The 18,256-nt window shown below is 37.2% G+C and overlaps 3 protein-coding genes across 3 annotated transcripts; all 3 read left to right on the top strand.

Annotated features, from left to right (window-relative positions):
* The first annotated feature begins 364 nt into the window (after positions 1-364).
* Positions 365-2,254, top strand: LOC100175332. Its single transcript, XM_009863777.3, has 5 exons — positions 365-613; positions 747-920; positions 1,004-1,196; positions 1,358-1,512; positions 1,843-2,254. Exons 1-5 carry the CDS (start codon positions 422-424, stop codon positions 2,137-2,139), a joined length of 1,011 nt encoding a protein of 336 aa, XP_009862079.2. The 5' UTR covers positions 365-421; the 3' UTR covers positions 2,140-2,254.
* Positions 2,255-6,470: 4,216 nt separating this feature from the next.
* On the top strand, positions 6,471-11,645 carry LOC108950991 (G-type lectin S-receptor-like serine/threonine-protein kinase RLK1). The gene is made up of 5 exons (XM_018817309.2): positions 6,471-7,100; positions 9,081-9,262; positions 9,688-10,561; positions 10,858-10,941; positions 11,277-11,645. Exons 1-3 carry the CDS (start codon positions 6,546-6,548, stop codon positions 10,157-10,159), a joined length of 1,209 nt encoding a protein of 402 aa, XP_018672854.1. The 5' UTR covers positions 6,471-6,545; the 3' UTR covers positions 10,160-10,561; positions 10,858-10,941; positions 11,277-11,645.
* Positions 11,646-12,673: 1,028 nt separating this feature from the next.
* LOC494352 lies at positions 12,674-17,760 on the top strand. Its single transcript, XM_026840419.1, has 8 exons — positions 12,674-12,695; positions 14,355-14,398; positions 15,147-15,245; positions 15,544-15,638; positions 16,202-16,327; positions 16,477-16,894; positions 16,978-17,092; positions 17,164-17,760. Exons 5-8 carry the CDS (start codon positions 16,203-16,205, stop codon positions 17,214-17,216), a joined length of 711 nt encoding a protein of 236 aa, XP_026696220.1. The 5' UTR covers positions 12,674-12,695; positions 14,355-14,398; positions 15,147-15,245; positions 15,544-15,638; position 16,202; the 3' UTR covers positions 17,217-17,760.
* The last annotated feature ends 496 nt before the right edge of the window (positions 17,761-18,256 follow it).

An 18,256-nucleotide genomic window follows, 5' to 3' on the forward strand; every position in this document is an offset into this window, starting at 1 on the left:
TAAAAAAACACAACACAAAGAAAATGTTTATTTTCGCTATAATTTTCACTAATACATTATAAGGTTCTAACGAAAAAACAACTTAATACTAAAACCTACCCTAAACTCTACGTCTACGATACACTAAAACTGCAATATACTGTACTGGTTTTAATTTGTAAAATAGTAGAGAATAATAGAATTTATTGCAATATGAAGTAACTTTAGGGATTGTGATGTCATAATAGTACATGCGTGTGGAGCATGCTATATGCGTGATTCTTTCGCCATATTTACAACATAAAACCTGTACTATCGTTAATATATTACTTTGGGGTGGACTGTTTACTAAACTAAACCACTCTGCAAATACTGTTTCGGTATGTAACTCATTCGTTTTTAGGAGTATAAACTTGACATACGAAGCGATCTTGGCCAGCATATGAATACAGCAGAGCTGGCATTGCGAACACTGACGCTAAAACCGAGCAGTAAGCGCCGGAGAACGCTGGGCAAGCACTCGGCTCGTCAAACTCCGACTTCAGATCATAAAGTTTCGTTCATTAAATCACTTGGTCAAGCGACGGAGGGGGAAATGCCGATTGAATTGCTTCATTTTTATAAATATCTACAGGTTCGAACCTCGTTGTTTTACCACAGGCTACGATCTTAGTAAATTTAACTTCTGCCAAGATAAAGTGTACACACATATAAAACAAACGCGATGATCCGTTATAGAATAAATAATTAAATTTTCATATTTACAGGCGTTTGGTGTACAAGAAGGGTATCCTCTCATACAAAACGATTTGAGATTTTACATCGAAGTTTCAAAGTTTCTCGCTTCTTTTCATGAGCATCACGACTTGATCACTTTGAAGAGAAAAATTATGAGCATCCGGGATTGTTTTATTGATTCGCAAATGCAACCTACCCTACAGGTATATGAACGCCTTTGTATTCAGATTAGTATTGCAATTAAAGTTAGTGTTAATATATAAATCACTCGGCTCGTTTTATCCAGATTGACATAAAAACTGGCACGGCGGAGAGATTCCGAAGAGCCGCAGACGCATTTTGCTGTGATAAAGGTCGTGAACCACACGTTCCTACTTTATTCGACGACGCACAACACACTGTGTTTAACGAACTGTTGCCGTTCTGGGCTGGATTTGTAACTGCAATGTCACCGAGTGAGCGCGAAGGAAAAAGACCAGGTAAAAAATACTGTAACTTGCCCTAAATTTTGAAAGAAGAAGCCTGTTGCAAGAGCATTACTTGCTAGTTAGTCATTGACCAAAATAAGTTATTTGTCTTGCACTGGTGGGTTACCGGACTATAGTTTCTCTTACATAACTTGAAACTAATCGCATTTTAGTTCTTAAATCGGAGCGCATGCACAAGCGTAGACTAGAAGCGTTTTTAAGAAGCACAAGCCCCAAAGTCGAGTTCGACATCCCGCATTCGCAACCAAGGTTCGACATGAAAGGAATTGAATTCACTTTTTCAGTCAATACAGGAATCCAGTGGAAGGTATTTAGAATGAAAGTGTTTGGTTCTAATACAATGTTTAAATCTACTGTAATGTTTTACAGTACTTGACTGAAAGAAATGTGCGTGTATATATTATTATTGAAGGTGTTGTATAGGCTACGAACGTTTAAAATAACGACAGTGCTGAGATTTATCTGACAGTATACTATAGACTATACTGGTTCCGCTTCTTGTTTCTTGAAATCTGTTCTTTGTTTACTGGGACGATATTGTGCTCTCAGGAAGTCAGTATATCTCTGGCTTTATAGACCCGAGACCAATAGATAGAGTATAAAGAAATAAAGAGACTACGAAAATATTTACAAACAGGCTTGGAGTGAAGCCTCGTCCAGCAGATCGAGCACACCACCGCTTACTGGTATCATTGAGGTAGTGAAGGCCCCACCAACATCCCAAAAGAGAATTGTTCGAAGGTCGGGATTTACAATCCGTAAGCTACGCACAAGTCATGCAGACAACATCACCGGAATCAACACGACACATCAACAGCGGACAAATACTGTGAAACAAACAAATGAAACCCCAAAAGAAAAGGCACGGCTGCCCCCGAAACATGTTCCCGTTGCACAACCACCATCAGTGAGCTATACAACATCGGTGTGCTGAAGAGACAATCGTACATGCAACATACTGATAATGAACGTTTTATATTTGCGCCCTTACCTATAAAGCTATCATATGATTCTAAGTTCCTGAAAAGTAACTATAGACAGCAATGCGTTCTAAAATATTAAATCTTCAAGTTTTTGACTGATAGGTGTACGTATGTAATTGTTGTTGAATAGCCCTCATACCGAATTTTTTCTTTCCACAATGACGGACTCGACTGCGCGTAACGAAGGTTAGCGGCAAGCAAGATGCACTGATTGCAAATTGCCCTCGTGTTTCGTTTTAAAATAAGTTTTCTTGAGAAGAACTGAGTGAAGTTTATTTCCCAGTATGCTATGTGCTAGTTAAAGTGAGTTCTGGAAATGCTGTTTGCAGTTAGATTAAGTTCGTTTACAACTTTACAGGTATATGCAGCAGCACATGCAGGTTCATAAAATGTGAAAGGCCAAGCAGATAATTAAGTGTATCAAGTTGCATCTATTCAATAAAACGGGTTTACGTCTGATTTATCAACAGAAGGTAAGCTTTAATCAACATTATTCTTGAACTGCACATTAGTTTTTTATTTTCAGTTTTTATTTGACACCAAACGTATTACACGCAAATGTATATTCTCTGTTTAGATAATATATATGTAATTTGGCATTACTTTTTAGAATATATACGACGTTTTATTACTGCGACAATTTCCCTCGGTACATTATACAGTGTTTCCACGTAGTGTATAGGGATAAATGCTTGTGTATATTCTTACAACTTTCAAGTAGATATTAATCGTAAACTTTGGGCGGCAGATGTACAGAGTACAGTTATGCTTTAACGCACCATATTCAAGAGAAAGCAAGAGCTTATATAAAGTGCAAGTTGTTTTGTAAACATCGTTAGGTAAACTCTACCTGCACAAAAACAAGTCGATAAATATAATGGCGAGCCAATCAAAGCGACAAACGTAATGCCAGTCCACTTTACCAGAATAAATATTACTCTCAGCAAATGTGATTTTATTTGCGTAAAATTTGTGTAACAATTTTTCAAAACTACACAAAACTATTTCGTAACTATAAATGTATCATTACGTGTTTTAAAACTTCAATGAGCTTATTTATCCTTACGCGACGGGGTAGCGACAGCGGTTAACGTGGGTGTTTTGTTTCATACAGGTTATATAGCTAAATGTCTGATGTATGGTTTTCAACTCTTGCTTAGTTTTATATAATGGTTCGTTAAAGCGTAAAACTCAAAAACATGTTTACCTTATTTTGAATAATTCTAGTAGCACAGGATATTTTTGTTCTTGTTGTTTTCTATATACTTGGTATAGTGATGACTGGTTTAAATATTATAAAATTCATATTGAATAGCTTTATTTTGACGTCACCCTCCTTCGTCTTTACCGTACTTTTTAAAATATTCTTCGCACGATATTAAGACAACAAATCGTGAATAAGGCTGTATAGGCCACACGAAAGTCATTGTTCAACCTTTTATTTGATGGGTCGTCTTTATTCACAGTAATTCAAATTGAAAAAATATTGTTTTTAAAACGCAAAAGAGCGTTACCTTTCTTCAATTTTCGATTTGATCTTCGCACGCAATCATCAGGGTAACACACCATACTTGAATAATACGACACCAGTACACAAAAGATATTTTCTCTATGGGTATTCGCTTGTATTTAAATTCAAATTGAATAAAGTCTTGTTTTGCCACGCTACCCTATGAACGTTACGGTTCGTTTTTTAATTAACCGTCGCGCGTTACTAAAACATCGTGTTGGAACATGTACGTTATATACAAAAGGGATTTTTAGCTTTTAACATTTTGCTCCTGAGGTGCTATGGTTACCGCGTTGTGGTTTTATATAGGTATAAATACAGCATGTGAAAAGTTTGAATCTCGACTTTATCTTTAGTGTGGTTGATACAGGTTCACGACGTTTTTGTTCAGTTAATCGCGACGCCATTTTTGTTTCACCGAAAGCGTGCGGTGTAAAGAGCGCACAGCTTTATCCCGGTTATTTATAATGCAAATCGATATTCACTGTGCGTTCTGCTTAAAGTTTGAGGTAGTGACCTTTAATCTTAGCCTGTTATTGGCACAAATTTCTAGTAAATGCGGGCTTTTCAACGTATAGTTTAAGGTTTGATAAAACATTGTTTGCATTATAGGGTCATTACCCGTTTAAACTTACACAAACTGAAGTCCACATATTTGCATGTACTAAAAGGGTTCCAATAAGTATTAAAATATTAGTCTTCCGGTTTGTTTGCCCAATTGATGTGCAGTTGTGAAGTATAAATGCAATGCCTAGACCTGACACTTAGTTTAGATAAGTTTCCAATTGTCATTCAGCCTTTGCATTTTTGAACACTGGCGCTGTTTGGAAAATGGCAAATAGATTGAAAACAATTGTGTTAAAAAATTCCTGAAGAATAATTTGGTTATTGTTGCAAGCAAATGACTTTAAGTTCTGGGTATGCCTTTAGGCCGTAGTGTTATATTTGTTTGTATTTTAATAAACAAGGACTGCACTTTATATAACATCAGATGAAGACGAATCGGCGTGAGCAAAGATTATGACCATGATCGTGAAAGGGTGCCAGCAATGTGTGACGTATTGTTTAGTGGCCATATGTTATGTTGCTTGTTCTATTTGTAATTGCTTTTACTTTTATTGTGTGTAGTTTGCTTTGCTCTGTTGTGACATCCCGCGTTGGTACCTATAATCGTTTTGCCACTTATTACCCCTTTCTCATTTTTATTCGTCACGGAGCTATAGTGCGCAATAGAAGTTAACGCCTGTTTCAGTATTAGAATGGGCCATGTAGTTTTCGTCCTTAAATTGACGTGTTTGTGTTGTATTGTAAAATTAATTATTAATTCAGAAACTCTATACCTATATATGGTAGTGTGCTTGTCTGTGGGGGTTATAGGTCGCTAGAGCAGCAGCGTCTATAGGACCATCTATTTTAGGTAACACATTCAATAATAAAAAGCAGTTTTAAATTTTCACAGGTATGTCTAGTCACAGGTACACTATAACGAACAAGTCGAAAAGTATATTGAATTAAATCAAAGCAATAAACTCAAAGTCAGTCATACAGCCGTCTTTCGGCGTATCGGTAAATCTACTTCTGATGTATAGTTTTTAACTGAGCTTTAAGTTATCGCAAACTATATCAAAGTAACACACCCTATTTAGACATGTACGCCAGTACACAAAAACAAACTTCCATGAATGGTTGCCTTTATTTAAAATTCAAATGGAACGCTATACAAAAAGGTGTATTCTTAAACCATCTTTGTTTTCTAACGTTATTTGATGTTGAGCTCCGTGGTTACCGTGTTGTGATGCTTCACTACTAGGGAATCACGATTGTTTGAAACTTTAAATAAAATGTTTAGCGGTTTCTATTCAAAAGCAAATTACGATAGGTATAAATACAGGGTTTGACAAGTTTGATCTGTAATTGGTAAATTCAGTCTGGTTAAAAAGTGATCGCAAAAGAATAATGATCAAGTGTCCCTATGAAGTTCGCTTGGGCTTGCAGTAAGGAAATAATGTTTGCTCGGTTATTGCCACAGTTTTCAATTAGCACCTATAGGATATAGATTTACTCAATCATATATACCTTCTGTTTAAGTTAGCTTTTTTTAAAAAAACTGTGTAGACAGTAAGCTTTTGTACTGCTGTGGAGGTGGTGTAATTTTGTAGGCTGGGGCAAGATGGGACACCTTTTCATTCTGTTTTCTCGTCCAAAATGGTACTAAACAAAAAACATGCATTACCGTTCGTCAGCTTTATGTAATTTTATTAAAACGACGCTTGTACATCACATAAAAGCAAAATAAGATAGATGAAAGAAAATGATAAATTTGAAAGATCAGTGAAAGATGGCAATGAAATGTATAGGTGCGAATTCATTTGATCTTTTTTATTTTGTCTGACTTATTGCCGCTATCGCAAACTATTTGTGAAACACTAAGATCATTTCTGTGTTGATAAATTCAGTAATATCACTAACCCCGAGGACTGTAACCATAAAGAACAAAATTTGGTTAGAATCACTTAATACGCAGTTAATGCGCACGAATGGTCCTCTGAATATTATTATAGTAGGGCGGGGGGAGATGGGACACCTTTAGCAAATATCCAAATAGCCTGATCTTGTTTTAAACAATTAACAACGATTTATGAAAGTCGTGAAGATACGGTTTTATAGTTCTTTGTTTACTACCAAACGGGGCGAGAAAAAGAGTGAAAATGTCTCCCATCTTCTCCCATCTTACTATATATATATAAAAATGTTAAAACATTTCCAGTTATTTTAGAATACTGCATAACCTACGTATAATTTCCCGATATTACTGTAAAGTCGCGGAAATGGCTGAAAGTCGCGGAAATGGCGGAAAGTCATATGAAGATGGCGGAAAGTCATATGAAGATGGCGGAAAGTCATATGAAGTTTAAAACCCGTTCGTTCACATTTGAATGCAGTGGTGATGCCGTAAAGGATGGTTTAAAGATAGCAGAGAAAGCTGTAGGTTTATCGAATAGTTTTACAGTATCCACTGATCTTGGATTCGTCGGTGTCAGCGGGACCTTGGTTTGGCAGACAAAGAACCCGGAAAAGTACGCGGAAGCTGTAAACCGTGGAATATTGGGCAATGTGGAGAACGCCTTTGTTCAATCATTCACTCCTGGGAGTCTAACTGTCGAGGTGGTTGCCTTAAAAAAAACTGCTGCGGATGCTATAATGGAGATGCACGAGTCGGGAGAAATCAAAAAAAATCTCAACAAGGCCATAAAAGAATATGCTGATCAGCACCACCATGGACTTGGGCAATTCGATCATGTGTTGTTGACAAACAACAACGAGCACACAGTCACAAAACAAGAAATTGATAAAGTTCAGCGAGTCGCGATTTCGAGCTTTAAAACTCTAAAAAGGGAGCAGGTAAATACTTGCATATATGATCTAGAATAACTTTTATTTACAATAATTCTTGTATATATAATACAGCGTAACCGGCTATTTCCGGCCAGGCTAATTCCCCTCAATGACTATTTCCCCCCAACGACTATTTCCCCCCGGCTATTTCCCCCCAATGACTATTCCCCTCCGGCTATTTCCCCCCAATGACTATTCCCCTCCGACTATTTCCCCCCAAGACTACGGGGGGCAATAGCCGGGGGAAAATAGCCGGGGGGAAATAGCCGGTGAGAAGTAGTCTCTGGGGCGAATTAGCCGGGGGGGGATAGTCACGGGAGAATATATAGCCGGGGGAAATAGTCACGGTGGGAAATTATCCGGGGGAAATAGTCAGGAGGGGGAAATAGCCGGGAAGGAATAGTCACGGCGGGGAATTAGCCGGGGGGGATAGTCTCGAAGGGGGGGTAAACATCCGGGGGGGAATAGTCACTGTGGGGAAATAGCGGGGGGGGGAATAGTCATGGCTGGGAAGTAGCCGGGGGGAATGGCCGGGGGTAAATCGCCGGTGTGTAAACGCCTGGGGGGATATAGCCTAGAACCATAAAAGAGTGGGGTAAGACGAGACCATTATAAGCACATATTGCCCAATTTTTCTAAAATCAAAATATATGACGAAATATATATATTTTCTAAAATCAAAATATATGACGGTTTTTGGGTGATACCGCAAATTAGTATACTATTGTAGCGGTTGCAACATGTTTTATTGCGAGCAGTAAACTAGGAGGGCGAATGAACACGAGACGCGATATTTATACGGCAGATAACGGTAGGAAAAAGGCACTCGTGACGGGCCGCCACACACTCCCTCACCCCCAGAATCGTACAATCCCCAATGAAGCATCTATTTGCGCAAACCGTGCCAAACAAATTTATCGGTGCTCAGAAGCTTCTTTGTCGTTCGGACGGAAGGATGAGAAAGGTCGTGTATCTCCTCGAAAATCAAGCCTGGGATGCCGGGAGTAGTGTAGCTAGTGTCGGCCGTAAAAACGCACACGCGTCGCAGGGTAAGACGAGACAGTTTAAAATCATTTTTATTTTTTTGACTATATTTTCCATGCATTATCTTGTTATCATATCAGTATTTTATGTTTGAATCACCCCTAAGGTATAATTAAAACAGACCCTTTCCACGTTTGGCAATAAAAACATACAAAACTCCAATGTGGGGGAAGATGGGACACCTTACCGAAATTAACAGGCTGTGCTAGTTTCTTTGCCTTGTAAACTTCATATATATAACTTCAAAGCGATTTTTTGTTGTTTCTATCCCAAATTAAAGTCATATTGACACATGCCTATTTTCCTTCATAACTCAAGTTTTTTTTCATCGACTTTACTATGTTTTAGCGAGCAGTCAAATTAGCACTTCAAAATTTCGCATTTTTTACCCGTTAAAAAAAAACAGTTTCTATTTATCATATTTTTTAACATTTAACAACCGTAATCGGCTTTAATGCGCGTTTTATAAGTCGTGATAATACTGTTGAATAGTTCTGTAACAATATTTTCCTGATTATCGTTAAATGGGGTGTAAAAAGAAAATTTAAAAAAGTCTCTCACGACAAAGTGTCCCATTTTTCCCCACCCTACTATACAAAATTTCGGCAGTTTTAATAGAGTTCAGCGAGCTCTCAAAATGAACATTTTATTATTATGCCTTCTTTCAGCCAAAAAATGTTGTATTGATTGTATTCATTCAACAACAAACTTTAATACTTAACATCTTTGCCGCGCATTTTGTTGGACCGTGAGAATACTTTCCAATAATACTGTAACATTTTTTCATCTATCAATAAATAGGTACCCGCGCGTAAAAGGAGATTTTAGTTCCGTCTTACCCCACTTCCCGTCTTACCCCAATTTCCGTCTTACCCCGTACTATATGACTTTTCTATACTTTTCACCATATAAAAGCAATATCATTTTTTACTGGCTTTCTAGAAACTCGACCTACCTATTTGGAGAAATCCAACTGAAATCAAAACGACAAAAGACGAGACCGCTGTTATTGGTCATGGTGGTTTCGGAGTTGTTCTTTTGGGCTACTGTGAACAAATTGGCCGCTGCGCAGTAAAATGTATAGGAACACCAAATACCTATACCGCTTGTAAGGTAGAAAAAATGTCAGTACAATAAGTAATATTATTAACCTTAGACGAATTTGTTTTATCGCTTTTAAGATTTTCGGACTTCCAAACGGTATACATAATATGTTGCGCATGCTGATTGGCACCTTTTTGACGGTAATCGGCAACACTAAAAAGTTATTATACCGAGAATGAATGAGTGTGTCTTGTTTTTCTAGCTCGTAACGACAGTAATTATAACACGGGTTTCATATACACCTTGTGTAGGATTAAGAGTTTTCACATATAGCTTTGTGGGTAAATATTTTTTGGATTTTATTTATTGATCTATCTTTTAATGTATGGCTGACAAAAGCAATGTTAGAAACGTTGGCTTTGAACCACAGTTATCTCTGGCCTAGAGACAGGCGCGTTATAACTACTTTATAGCCACGTCGTAAGCTATATATTTTACATTTCAGTTTCATACGTGAAGCGGGTATAATTCTACTAGCTCATCACGCAAACATTGTACAAGTGTATGGGATCACAAGCTGGGTCGGATCATTCGGTATCATCATGGAGTATATGGAGAGAGGGAACCTATCGCAACTCATTCAATCAGTGCGCTTAGAAGATTATATAATTCCGTTCGACTTGTTGGTGCGAATTTTGCTTCAAGTTGCGAATGGGGTGGCGTTCTTACACAGAATCGGGGAAGATCAGCAGATCGTTCACGGAGATTTAAAACCTTCTAACGTCGTGCTAAAAGACGACTTCACTGCAAAAGTGACCGATTTTGGTGGAGCAACTCTACGCACTTACACCAATACAGGCGACGCGTACCGGGAAGCAGATGACGGCCAAAACACTATGCCATACACCGCCCAGAGCGACTACAACAACCGCAATACGCAGCCACCAAAGCATCTGATGTTTACAGCTATGGAATGATAATTTACGAATGTCTTACCCTTTACATTCCTTTTCATCATGGGTTAAACAATATTAATAATTTGGTTCGTACGATTATAAATAATAAGATCAAGCCACCTTGCGACAAAATTGACGAAAATAAGAAAATCTTCGTAGGAGATCAACGCGACAGCCTAGTTTGCCTCGATAAATGGATGAATAGTTGCTGGGAATACAACAAAGAAGACCGACCACCAATTAAACAGGTTCGTGATGACCTACAGCAACATTTTGACAAAGTGGCAAGAAATGTGTGGAAGAGCATCGCGGAAGTTTCATCCAAGCTCGAAGTCAGTGCGTCAAACCGTGCACTGTCCAAACCAACAATCCCAATCTCCTTTTTGAATCCGCCTTCCTTCAAAACCTCTGACGTTTCAACAGGTTTGAATTTTTATTGTGACAATAATTTGCACCCTAAAACCTACACAGTAAATAGTCTTTTGAATTGTTAAGCGTCTTGCCGTAAACTGGAAGGGAACACTAAAACAGTATTAACAATGTAATATTCTTAACTGCCGCTTTTACAAACGGTCTATGGGAGTCGTAAAGAAACCAATTTGTAATTCTTTGAATGTTCTTTGTTTAATTACTACCAGATGGGACCAGAAAATAGAATGAAAAAGTGTCGCATCTTACCCCATCCTACTATACTTTACTATACTCTTCTTAAAACGCAGAATCGCATGGTAAACACCACATCATACGACAAGAAGAAGGGATTAAAATCAAAAAAATCAAGACAACTGCTGATATTAACAAAGGTAAGTTTTGCAGCTGCTTATCATTAAAATAGTTATATTAATATGATAGCCAAATATGTATAGGATGGAGTGAAATGGGACACAGGGTGTGCCACAGGTATCCCATCTTACCCACAGTACTGTATGATTTGAGTTTTGAAATTTTGGGCAATATGAGCCTAAGTGTCCCAGCACAATAATGAAAAAAGTTTAAGAGTATGAAATTCCCTTTTTAAGGCTAAACACAGCCTACCGCGGTTACGCATTCTCTCTCTCTCTCTCTCTCTCTCTCTCTCTCTCTCTCTCTCTAGAACGCCCAACAGTGTTCGTGAGTCTCTTACCAACAAATATTTTAGGACTTGAAGATATTCTACCGCTTATAAAACAGACTCAAGAAACAATGACAGACAGCGACACTAGCAGTCACGAAGCTTTGGTTGAAACGGTAAACGAGGCGCTGGATAAACTGGGAGAGTTGCGCTCCGATGATTGCACACGCCTGGTATGCGAATTGCACATTCTCTGCCAGAGAGTAAGAGAGGTTACACCGGCCCAAGTCAGGGAGCTGGCCAAGCATGGTTTGAAGAGATGCTTACGTATTGGAAATGTGCAAGAGAGCTACCACAGTAGCTTTCTAGCACTAATGTAAATTGTTTAAAATATAGTCACCACGGTATATATTTACCATGTATAAATGTGTGATAACTGTAGTGGTACAGACATTATATCTACATATTTGATTTCTGTAGGCTGCAGATGTGATCAATATACTTCTGCAATCGAAAATCAAAGTTTAAAACTATAAACAATATAGTCGCTGTACATACCCGCACTTATAGTATAATGTCCAATTGAGCATTGCTAATCGATGGAGTATATTCTTAATATTCTGTACTAGCTAACATGCTTTGTTTATAAATAATCGAATTTTTAAAAGTTGCTTGCTGTGTTTGTTTAATGAACTTAATAATTAATAAACAACGTAACCTGTGATGTATATGACTTGAATTAATATTTGTTATGCGCCGGGTTGTTTGTTCATTGCCTGCGTGCTTCACGTTAAAAAAATTTTAACGACGAATAATATACTTATCCGCAAAAAAAACTTCATCCTATATAGCAAACATCAATTTGCTTTGGTTAAATGTCCCAGGTTATGTTAAAATATTCCGTTTTCATGTTTTGACTGATAGGTGTATGTATGTAAATTAAACAGCCCTCATACCGAATTTTCTCTTCCAACGATGTTGTGAATTTAACAGCGCGTAACAAAGGTTAGCGGCATGCAAGAAGCACTGATTGCAAATTGCCTGCGTGTTTCGTTTTGAAATAAGTCTTTCTTGGGAAGAAATAAGTTATACTGGTTGTTGGTTAAAGTGAGCTATCGAAATGCTGTTTGCAGTTAGAGTAAGTTCGTTTACAGGTTTATAAAGCACATGCAAGTTCAAACAATGTGAAAGACCAAGTAGGTAATTAAGTGTATCAAGTTGCATCTATTCAATGAAACGGTTTTGTGTATGATTCATCAACAGAAGGTAAACTGTAATCAACATTATACTTAAACTGCACATATTATCAGTTTTTATTGGACACCAAACGTATTACATGCACATATGTTCTCTGTTTGTATAGATACTCTATATGATTTGGTATTACTTTTTAGAATATGCGACGTGTTATTACTGCGATGATTTCTCAAGAAGTGTTTCATGCATTTGCTTGAGCATAAGACGGGGATAAAAAAGGATACGCTGCATCTTTGAAATGTATTAATGGTGAGATTGTATTTTCTTATAATTTTGTCTACGTTGAATTGTCTGTGTTACTCGAGAAACGATTTGCCTCATTAGCATATAACGTTCAAAACCGATGCCTTAACTAAGTCACATTTGGTGTAGCCCTATATATGACTCTTTCCCACGCACATTAACCAGTGCTTCCGCGTATCATATACGTTCGGAGCTTCTAAGTCTATATAGGAGTTTATTGGTGGAATATGTATAGTTTATGCACTTGTGTGTATTATCATGCACTGTCACAAATGCTTTGTATCAATCATAGCGATATCCTGGGAATTGGTTCGTCTGGACCGCTAACGTGGTATCCTGCGGATTAATCACGCGTCTGCCTTTTGTTTTACTGTATAGCCTCTCGCCTTAATTCTTCTGTTTTATCGGAGCAACTTACGCCCCAGATAATTTGCGTACGGAAACGTCTATTGTATGCTTGATAACGAGCGGTCATGGAGTTTAACACTTCGTGCGCTAGCCATTGTATCTCGCATATAAATAGTCGTCCCATTTGGTTCAAAACTCAAAGTATTGCAAGTGATTGGAGTTTAGTAGTCATGATGCTATATGGCTTACAGTTTATTGTTATGTGTCGTACGTTTCCTAGAAAGGTGTTTGTATTAATGTTAATCATTCTATTTGAATAAGGTTGTGTGTGTTAAGAATAAAACGTTGTGTGCCATCTGATCAAGGTACTAGTGTGTTGTTTGTTAAGAGGACTTCCAAGTCAGAATCCCAAACTAAACCACGTCGTATCGTGACCTTCCGATACACGTGACATGCACATTACGGGTTTGTCTGTGAATGCGACATTTAAACAGACTGCAAACACTGCAACCGTGTTTTCTTTAATTAGTTTAAAAATTGGTCACCGCAAACCTAATTGCACATATAGGACAAATGTGCGTGTTCGTTTTTACCAATTATGTTTTAGCGAAAGCGGCTTGAACAAATATCAAGCTGTGCATGAACCTGAAAGCATATCAATATCAGTTTTGGATTATAAATATATTGATAAAGCGTTAGTTAATTAAATTAACTATTTTTTTATTTCATTTTGTTTAAATTAGACACGGCAGGCTATAACGAATAAGTTGAAAAGAATTCCGTTTCTTAGCCTATGCTTTTGGTAGTTTTTGTCACCCACGTTTATTATGGTATCGGATAGTTTCCTGGGTCTTACCAGTCGTGTTATACTTGTCCTATTTGGTGGCATCTTGAGCAAGTTATTAAACTTGATAGGAATCGGTATTTAGGTTTTGTTTGTACATCTGTTAGTATAAACTGTTAGTAGTTAATTTCAAAATGATGGTTGTAGTATTTACGGTGTCTAGCCTTAGAACATGATAGCAGTGTCAAGCTTCGAAAGTAGTATCACTCCGTTACAAGCAAGCTGGTCACAAACGTATTAATGGTAATGGACCAAATCTGGCCTAAATCCCAGGTCCTTGACAAGTACCTCACCCACAAAGAATAGAACATCCTTTTTCGCATTATTTTGATGAATAATTTACGCCTTCGTATTATTTTAATAAAAACTCTACCGTGTTATTTTAGTGATTCAATTTCCGCCTTAAGCGCACTGTTTGTTATTTTAGGTTCTGGAATATAGCCTACTCATAAACCAGTATCCTCCGATTGCAGATCAAGCGATCTTACAAACACTGCGGTTGCTGCACCGGAAGCCAGTGAGTGGTGTCATCCTATATTCCCTGTTTTAATGAGTAAAATGTCTTTTTGGCTTTGAGTTATAGCCTACCAATAGTTTTTGTTATTATCACTTGAATGCGGTTTAATTAGCACGAAACTACGTTAGCCGCCCCATCCGTGTTAACAAACTGATTGATTTTTACCGTCTCTAAACTTGTGAATCTGTTGTTCGCTTTGTTTAAACTTAATCGCACTTTTATAGCACGTCTTACTTACATGTACACTGTTATATGTTCTCCGAATTCATGCTGTTGGACAAGTGTCAGTACATATATATATGCGTACAAATATTACCTCCTGTGTCGTAGAACAGTTGATTAGCGCGCCTGCCTCTAACCCAGGGATATTGGGTTCAAGGCTCGCCGCTACCATTGTGGGCGTATGTATCCTTGGGCAAGACACTTAACGGCAATTGCTCCAACCAAGTTTTTACTAATGGGTTGTCTAAATCAGCCCTCTTCAACCAGTGTGCACGGTGCCCAAAAACATGCCAGGGGTGCACCAGTGAAAAAGTGTATACAAGGGTGCATCACATACTTTCAGCAATAATATTCAGTTTTGAATATTTTTAACAAATTTAGCCACTTTCCTACGTTTGTTTAGATGAAATCTATATCTTGCATAACTGGGAAATGCAATTCAATTTATTTCAGTATTTAGTATTTTATTTTGCCAAATTAAGTATTTTCTAATATTTTGCTGATAATGGCAAGTTTACTTATTTAGGCATTGAGAAATCACCACTTGTTAGAAAATAAACCACATGACCGGATTGTACATATAAACTCGTGGACTTTGTGTCCGGTTGACTGCTACTTAAACATTGTAGGTATAAGAGCTTTTATGTATGCTTATATGACTGTTGTTTTATGACTGTTGTTTGTTTTCATATGGTCAAGTTATAGATAGCAGAGTTCCAATTCGGTATGCTTAATAAACACGGTCAAACCATTGTGTGTTAACCGCATCAGATTTGCAACTCCTCTTCACTGTTTAAATGAGTAACATTCTTTTCCGCTATATTTTGATGAATAATTTACGCCTCCGTATTATTCCAATAAAACTCTACCGTGTTATTTTAGTGATTCAATTTCCACGTTAAGCGCATTGTTTGTTATTTTAGGTTCTGGAATATAGCCTACTCATAAACCAGTATCCTCCGATTGCAGATCAAGCGATCTTACAAACACTGCGGCTGCAGCACCGGAAGCCGTATAAGTGAGTGGTGTCATCCTATTTAACATGTTTTAATGAGTACTGAAACTAGTTTTCCGAGGCAATATTAAACCGTACGAAATATTTCATTCTCTTTTATTAAGCTCAATACTGGATTGATGTTTCAAACTACAAAAGTTCGGGAGTTTTAATATGATTTAACAGTTATATCATCCATGCCGGGAACTTGTTAAACCGTTAGAATACTGTAATGTGTAGAATAAAATACTGTAACATTTTTTCGTCTATATGAGATTTTTTTAAATGGTACGTCTCACGCCGAGTCCTTTCTTTCCCCGCCCTACTATATGTTTTAACCTTTATTGAAATGGTTACTGACAGAGCCAACTCGCGTTGGCAGAAACCGTGTTTTTAAACTAGTTGATTTTATTAAAGTGTTACTTATGAATAATCAAAACGCAAACCTTCTCATTGTGGTATTATGCAATGACTAATTTGCGGTCCCATATTGTTACTGTAGAGACGTTTGTTTTCTATTTTACTTCAGTGAATGACATAGATTCTTGTCATTTACATATATATATACAAACAGTATTATGTTTTAGAATGCTTACTGCCTTAACGGCATATCACCAACGTTTCCTGCGTTGGTGGGAGTTCCGACCAAATGAATATAACCAAGCATCGCTGGTATTTTCAAGGCAGTCTGTAATTGGAGTTACTTTCGTCTGGTAAAAATTTACCTTGGAAATTTTATTTTACATAAAAGAAATGTGCTTTGTAATATTAAATATACCTAATGAGTAGGTTAACTGTACATTTGAACGCGATAATATACTTTAGATTATATAGCATATACATTTGTGGCCCAACTCTTTAGCGGAAATATGCCGAAGGTTCGTTGTTATCATTTTGACATTGAGTGCCGTGGACCAATGGTGGAGCTGCTTTATACTTTGACGGAAGAGAGTGTTGGTCAAGCGTTTAATAGGGATAATCGTCTTAAGACTTTGGTGGTACCTGCCCTGGGTAAGGTAGAAAACGCTTTTGCCCATTTCAATGAGACAAAACAGAAGTTAAGGATCGTAGCATCCGCTAAACAACGCGGGACTGCTAATGATATCCTAAAAAGGGTGAATTCTGGTAGAAAATTTATAGAAAATATGTTACCAAATGTACAACTTAGTGGTATCGATTTTGGCAACCATGACGTGTCGTTGAAGAGGTACGAAGAATGCAATAAAACGTCTTGCAAATATGTGATAACAGAACATGTGAAATCATTTCTTAAGCGTAAGGTATGCAAATTTGCTACATTATACAAATGTGTATAGTGACAACTACATAACAAAGTAGGCTACTCTCCATTCTCTAATTACAGAATTACACAAATCAAGGCATTTCAACTGACGATGCTGACACCTCGACTGGCGGTGCTGGCATGGGTAGCAATAAATTGAAAAGAAAAGCTTCAGCTGATGATGAAAAAGAAACCAGTAAGCGTTTTTAAGAGTTATTCTAATTGTATTCAACCTTAAAGCATATATAAAACCTACAAAATTTTAAGAACGGCAAAAGAATAACCAAGATGATGAACCAACATCAGCAAGCCAAGATTAGAGACAGAAAGCGAATTTAAACGATTGGACATTGGAGATCAAAACAACTTATAACCTATGGTGGTACCCCGGTACTCCTGTACTCCTGCCTAACGTATAGCACGATTCCTATATTCAAGAAAAAAATCGATTTTGTAAAATACACATTAATCTGTCATACCTGTTGTGAAGACCGTGAGTGCATGTATGTGCAACGTTTGCCAGAAGACTGTTTAGGGCAGTTTTGCTGTATATCTGCGTCGCTGTTTGGTTGTTTTTTGGTCCAGATAAATATCTAATATTGTACTAAAATATAGAAATAACACCATTAGTATAAACTTAACATTTGTACCGAGCATTGCGATACACATTATGTATTTATACGAATCGCAGTTGAAAACTACCGTATGTGTATAGAGCTTCATATGTGCATAGAATGTATTATAAAACTGCAAGTAGAAATTTTTACCGATTCGAGAATACATTATCATTGTAACAAAGTAGTGCACTGTTCGTGCATGTTTGCTGCTATAGGGAGTGTTCCAATTAAAATGCAACTTATTAAGTTCGCGTGTTATTTCTTATTACATTTGGGTACTTACATTTATTGTAGCTGATTACCTCAGCACAGATTGAGTAAAACCCATAAGTGGGGATTTATCTTTTAGCAGAAAAACTTCGTGTCTGCAATTTTTTAAAATTCGGCTCTCTTTAAAGATTGCGGCACAGGAAAAGCGCAGATTACAAATTACTGCCGCATGTTTTCGGTTTTAGAATCAGTCTTAAAATAGTTTCGTAGTGAGTTAATGTGATTGCGTTTTAACAGCGTAGACAGGATGACAAGTTACTGTTTCAGGAAATGTAGGTAATTAAGCATGATGTGTATTTCAGAAGTTATTTAGTTGTTTAAAGTTTCTTGTATACACAGTAAAACGGACGAAATTCATCAAGACAAAGTAAACAGATACCTTGGTCTTTGCATCTACAAGGGGTAAGATGTAATTTGCAACTTAAAGTGCATGTGACACGGTCATCTATATAAATATAAACTATTTATACTGC

Source organism: Ciona intestinalis, unplaced genomic scaffold, assembly GCF_000224145.3.
Source record: "Ciona intestinalis unplaced genomic scaffold, KH HT001251.1, whole genome shotgun sequence".
NCBI classification, from domain to species: domain Eukaryota; kingdom Metazoa; phylum Chordata; class Ascidiacea; order Phlebobranchia; family Cionidae; genus Ciona; species Ciona intestinalis.

Coding starts and splice junctions, on each gene's coding strand:
- LOC100175332 (XM_009863777.3), top strand. CDS start 422: ATGAATACAGCAGAGCTGGCATTGCGAACACTGACGCTAAAACCGAGC. Junction 614..746: donor ATTTTTATAAATATCTACAG/GTTCGAACCTCG, acceptor TCATATTTACAG/GCGTTTGGTGTACAAGAAGG. Junction 1,513..1,842: donor ATACAGGAATCCAGTGGAAG/GTATTTAGAATG, acceptor ATTTACAAACAG/GCTTGGAGTGAAGCCTCGTC.
- LOC108950991 (XM_018817309.2), top strand. CDS start 6,546: ATGGCGGAAAGTCATATGAAGATGGCGGAAAGTCATATGAAGATGGCG. Junction 7,101..9,080: donor AAACTCTAAAAAGGGAGCAG/GTAAATACTTGC, acceptor CTGGCTTTCTAG/AAACTCGACCTACCTATTTG. Junction 9,263..9,687: donor GCTTGTAAGGTAGAAAAAAT/GTCAGTACAATA, acceptor TTTACATTTCAG/TTTCATACGTGAAGCGGGTA.
- LOC494352 (XM_026840419.1), top strand. CDS start 16,203: ATGCTTACTGCCTTAACGGCATATCACCAACGTTTCCTGCGTTGGTGG. Junction 16,328..16,476: donor ATTGGAGTTACTTTCGTCTG/GTAAAAATTTAC, acceptor CCAACTCTTTAG/CGGAAATATGCCGAAGGTTC. Junction 16,895..16,977: donor AATCATTTCTTAAGCGTAAG/GTATGCAAATTT, acceptor CTCTAATTACAG/AATTACACAAATCAAGGCAT.